The following is a 5,780-nucleotide window of genomic DNA, read 5'->3' as shown; positions in this document are numbered from 1 at the left end:
AGTCTCCATCTGCCAGCAACTGTCTTCAGCTACTCGCTGCTTTTCCAAACTGCCCTGCTTATCCCACATGTGCACACTTCTCTCCTGCTGGGATCTGGCCCAGACAAACCTGACAATACCTGAAAGTGCCACCTCCACCAGCACTTCCTCCGCAGCTGCTTTCAAGGATTTCTCTTCAATTTGCCAAGGAAATGTTTCCAGATCATACTTCCATCTACAAGTCAGAACACCAGCCTGCACCAGGACTCCTGCTTGTTTTCCCTGTACTTGCTGACAGGAGGTGCAGAGGCAGGATGTCAGCACTTCATCACCAACAGCCTTAACGGGGGAGGACTCCACTTTTTAACCTTGGAAGAAGAGCAGCTTCTCCTTTTCCTCTCCTGTTTTTTGGGTTTAGTTTTTTTTTACCTTCTGAATAAAAGAACACATGTGTAAATTGAAATAATCTGAACCCAACTTTTAAGAAGACTGACACCTTTGAGCAGCTTCCTCTTAACCCTCTCTCCATGTTGGAGGAGTGGCCAGAGGAAGAGTTACCAGCCCATCCTGGCTTCCAGAATGGCACAGCTGGTGGTTAGAGATTCATCTTCCAGTTATCTAGAATATGCCCAAACTTGTTCTGCCCTTCCTAATTCCTAACTCAGACCAATGGCTCCAAACCCAGCATCTGGGAGGCTGATTAGGTTGGCAAGAACATTTCCCTGTGTAATAACAGTGTGGGCACAAGGACTGGGAGTGTGTCATAAGAAATCTCACTTGCATACATGGGGTAGGAGATAAAAAAAAACACAGATAAGCAGAAAATGCTTGCAAGGAAGAATTGGCAGCAAATATGTCAGAAGATTAGTGCAGGTACTATCAAATACAGGAGAAAACATGATGAAAGGAGTAACTCGTGACTCTTTATCTGAGCTATGAAATGAACAGTAACTTCAGCCACTGATGAGAGATTTTTTTAAATATAGAAGTGAGTTTGCAGTTGTAGCATTTTCCACATTAAAGCCTACAGCTGGTAAATAATAAAATAAGCAATTAACAAGCAATCAAGCTTGCTGCATGAAAACCTCTCAAACAGGCTGCTTCAAACAACAACAGTCTTCTTGCTCCCCTCCTTCCCCCAAGCCCCAAAACTTCACCACATCTCAGGTCTGTACTACTAACACACATCACTTGGCAGAGGAAAGCCACACAAAACAAAAGATAAAGAATAATTACTTGTTTTGGTAGGTACTGATGGTCACGTGTGTTGAATGGGAGGTCCCAAGAGGAGTGTCAGCTTGGTGGATGGTCCCTCTTGGCAAGTACAGTAAGTCACCTGGCTGCAAGAAAATTGATATATTTAGGGCACCAGGTCAAACCTTATTGCAGTCAGAGAAAATACTCTCTGAGCAGACAGTCTGACAATAGATATCCTTTAGAATCACAAAATGGAGCAGTCCTGCAATGTACACTTTAAGAACATAAAGAACACTAAGCCAGAAGTTCAGAACCTTAAACTTTCCAACCTGCTGTCAATATTTACTGAAAACGTGAAACAAGCTTTTTAACATTACAGAACACACAGACTCCCACTGAGCTGCATGAAGAGGACAAAGAAGCAGCTGAGATGGACCTGCTGGCAACACAGTGGGCTGGCAGAGGAGCAGTGAAACGGGGATTTGGTCAGATCACATCAAAAGAAAAGGCTAGTATTCCACGAGAAAAGCCAAAGATTCTATAAAAATGGTAATCTGTTACAATACTGTTGTCTGAGATTTTCAGTTAAAGCACTTAAAAAACAGGTACGACCTTCCTCCTCCTCCTCCCTATCTTTCTTCTCACCTATGTAAATTAAAACTCCACACTGAAAAAAAAAACTAGATAAGGAAAGTCAAGACAAGAAAGGTGTAAAGCACATAAAATTGCCTCCAAGAAGGAAATAAAAGTTTACTTATGGCTTGTCCTGTAAACACCTATAGAGTTGGACAGCACAGTCAAAGAAAACTGCCTTCCTCACCAGAGTGGGGACTACACCAACCAAGAGTATTCTGAATTCTCTTCATTTGAAAGATGGAGAAAGGAAATATCCTAGAAAGATGTTTAGGGAGGAAATAGAGTCAAACAATAGCATCCCTCTCAGAGGCAGCCACAAAGAGACAACCAAACTTTGACACCAGCCACCCAGAAGAAATGGGTCACAGGAAGTGAACAACAGCAAACAGAAGAAAAATAAATTAAAAACTTGGATAACTTTTAAGCCCATCATTATTCCATAAAACTGAAAGGCACTGAAGTCTGGTCCAAAATATTCCAGAAATGAAAAAGGGAACTGTAATTTACTAGACTTTGCATTACCCAGTACACGATGACGACTGAATATTCCCCTCTGTCAAACAACACAGCTCATGATGTCAGCATCCCATCCAATGTGTCACACTATTCCTACAACACCTACACCATCCAACATGTCACACTATTCCTAAAACACCTACACCCAAATGCAGCTCTGGACACTGAGAAGAGCAGAGAGAGGCTCCATAACAGGCCAAAAGGCAGAGAAACTCCTGAGGATTCCAACATGGAGCAGCACCACCAGCTGGACAAGTAACACTTCAAAAGCAGGTAAAACAGAACAGGACAAGCACCAGATTCCCTGCTGACACTCAGTAATCTTCACGAAATGTTCCTTTTATTCCAAAAATCAACCACCAACCAAACACTTGAATTTCAGGTTTGGAAAAAAGAAGAGCAATTAATACAGCAAGTTTATATGGGGTTTGGTTCATGCTTTTCTTTATCAGCCAAGGATAAATATTTCAATCTCATTCACCAGAACAGTGACAATGTTCAGTGCAGCAGTAAGTCTCAGTGCACAGAAGGATTAGCCTGAGTGATTACAGGCAGCATGTAAAAGCATAAAAATGTTTTATAACCATATACAAACCCAGTGTTTTTTCTGCACACAACTCCACAAACATGACCTAGGAGTCAGGGTGCCCAACCTGGAGAGTACTAGTCAATTTACAGAAAGAACTGGGGGGTTTGGCCCATTCTTTAAATACTAGAAGCAAAGGATACCTTTAAAAAAGGATATAGACAACTATCACCCAAACGTCTCGTGCTCACAGTGTGCAAACCCTCCCCTCAGTTTCACAGCCACAATCACTGTCTTCAAGAAATGGACCACTTTGAACTTTTCTGGCAATCACAGCCCAGACCACCTAAGGCAATGAAATTCTCATACCTTTCATATGAACTCATGTGTGGGATTCCCAATCCTATCTTCTGATTCCACATTATATTCCCGAGCTAAAGGCACTGTTGGCTTCTAGAGCCGCCAGTGTTTCTCGCCTTCCAGCTGAAGGATAAACACCTGCAAAAGACCATAAATCCAAATCCATAAGGAAGTCATTCCTTTCACATTAAGTTTTAGATAGCTACAATTCAGAGAAATTGAAATTTGAACTAAGTTTTTTTGTCCCTATTTAGAGACAACAGACGGAGGAGTTGTGAAGTGGGATCTGTTTTATCCTAAGGCAGGCATTTGGAAATCCCTGTTTCTCTCCAGTCACTTCAGTAAGTGCTAGAGAACTAACCCAAAAGGAACATCTGCCACACAAATATCCAAAATTTCAGGTGAAAGAGGCTTATCCCCAACAGAGCATCAGAAACCTCTATAGGGTGCCCAATGGGGGGAGATGGCATGAGTTAGAAATGCTGGATGTGAGGCTGCTGAATAACAAGCATAAGGAAAATGAAACTCCAGGTGTATTTAATGGAAATGAAAATATTAAAAAGCAAAATATACATATAAGGATTGGATTTTTTGATTTGGTTTAAGTGGGATAATCCAATTTTTTCTTTATAACACAGTGTATATTTGTATGTTTCCTTTAGAAGCTGATTTAAAATGCATTTGGACCACAGAAATTCATCATATCAGTAACTTCTTAAAAACAGCAGGACCAACAAGCACAACCACCTGCTGTTACAGTCCAGCTGAAGAAAGAGCAAGTATTTAGTAAAGGAAAAAGGACTTGTAAATTCTTGGGGCCTGAATGAAGTGAAAATGAAAAAACAGGTGCTAGAAAGCTTCTGCAGCTGTGAAAACAAACTTCTCTTTTTATCTAATGGAAATACCAGGTCTGGAAAACCCAGTTTACATGATATTATGATTAGATATTACTATTAGTAAATTTTCAGCAAAAATATGTAAGAAAAACGACTACAAGGAAACACAAATTAAAAAAAAAAACATTTTCCTATAATGTTTAGTGGGGGGGAGGGTTAGAAGCACACACACACCAGCAAACACTGCCATCAGCAAAAGCCCATGCACAGTTTCACAGGCAAGGTTGTGCTGTCCTACCTCAACATCATCATAGGGAGGAGGAAGGCCCTGGGATCCCTGGGGAGTGATGTAAACATTGGACCCCACCAGAGACCCAAAGTAGCACTCCAGCTTCTCCTGAATCTTCCACAGCTCCTCCTGTAAAAAAAAAAGATGCTGTTACTTGCTGAAGAGCTCAGCCAAGCCCAGCCCACATCCTCCCCATGGCTTGGGAAGAATGATCCCATCAGGGACACAGAGGTTGGGAAGGAAGGTGCTCTGTACCAGTGTTTCTCCTGAAGGAGAGCACTGGAGATGCAAAGGGGATCTGCCATGAGAGTAATTGCTAAGCCAAAAAGTCTGGTGCCCCAACCTGTGTTTGTTCTCTTCCCTGTGCCATCTTTAGGCTGCACAACCAGACAGACAAGGCTGAACAGAGGAAAATAATCCCACAAACAGCAAAACACCAGAAGACAATAAGCACATGCAGGACCTGCATTCTCTCACCAGAGAGAACATACAAAGGTTAGAGACCTTTCACCAGTTACTCCAATCATTTGGGAACATTCAAAACCAAACTTGACTCATCCACACCCCACATGTGACAGACAAGGCACCGAAGGGAAACAGCAGAACGTGCCAAGTACCAGATTCACACAAGTGCAGCTTGGCCATTAAAGCTGACATCAGCCAGGAACACTATACCTGGCACTCAGCTTGTATTTGGGATCTTATTTGGGTCCACCTCACAATTAAATTGTGTTGACACCTTCAAGACTACTTGAATCAAAGCACCTCCAAGAATCCAAGTCCTTTACACAACTGTGCAGCACCACTGTCTCGTTCTCAAACTCAAGGACTGAGAACACTCCGCTAAAATGGGCTGGGACCTTTCCATTGTGCAATTCACTGGCAAGAACACTGGAAATATTTCACAGGGTTTCACACCTTACCCTCCATTAAAGGGAAGTGGCTCAAAAGCCACAAAGTTTGCACAAGGAAACAGTGGGGCAGAAGGGATAATTTAAGCACAGATGCCTAATCAGCAATTTTGTGCATTTGGGTTTTTTTCCAAACTTTTATGTGACAGAGCAAAATTTTAAAAAGAATATATTATTATACATATTATAGCATGAATCAGATTTTGCTCTTACTGCAGAGCAGTGAAACATGATGGACAGTGCAAAAGTATAAACTTTTGTGTTTTAATACAGCTCATGTAAAGATTTCAGCAGGTCATCAATGTCAACCACTTCCCCTGGGGACAGAGATGAAGCCATGTCTAGTGCAACTCAAGTAAAACACACCACATTATTAAGCCAGCATCAATTATATCCAGTGAAACAATCCCACCTTAAATCTCTGAGGCTGATGAAACTGTATTGTTGCCTTTTTCTGGTCAAAATCCTTCTTCAGCTGCATGTAATTCACTTTGCCTTCTTTATTTAAAACCTTCTTCTTTCCATTCACA

At 41.7% G+C, this 5,780-nt stretch overlaps 1 protein-coding gene across 1 annotated transcript; it reads right to left on the bottom strand.

The window, feature by feature from the left end:
* Positions 1 to 937: 937 nt before the first annotated feature.
* LOC113941282 (ribosomal oxygenase 2-like) lies at positions 938 to 5,773 on the bottom strand. Its single transcript, XM_027632442.1, has 3 exons — positions 5,663 to 5,773; positions 4,349 to 4,468; positions 938 to 1,319 (listed from the first exon to the last, which is right to left on the bottom strand). Exons 1-3 carry the CDS (start codon positions 5,729 to 5,731, stop codon positions 1,212 to 1,214), a joined length of 297 nt encoding a protein of 98 aa, XP_027488243.1. The 5' UTR covers positions 5,732 to 5,773; the 3' UTR covers positions 938 to 1,211.
* Between the last annotated feature and the right edge of the window lie 7 nt (positions 5,774 to 5,780).

Source organism: Corapipo altera, unplaced genomic scaffold (assembly GCF_003945725.1).
Source record: "Corapipo altera isolate COAL_440 unplaced genomic scaffold, ASM394572v1 61503, whole genome shotgun sequence".
NCBI lineage: Eukaryota > Metazoa > Chordata > Aves > Passeriformes > Pipridae > Corapipo > Corapipo altera.
The sequence above is the reverse complement of the archived record's forward strand: the minus strand, read 5'-3'. Positions and strand labels throughout refer to the sequence as shown.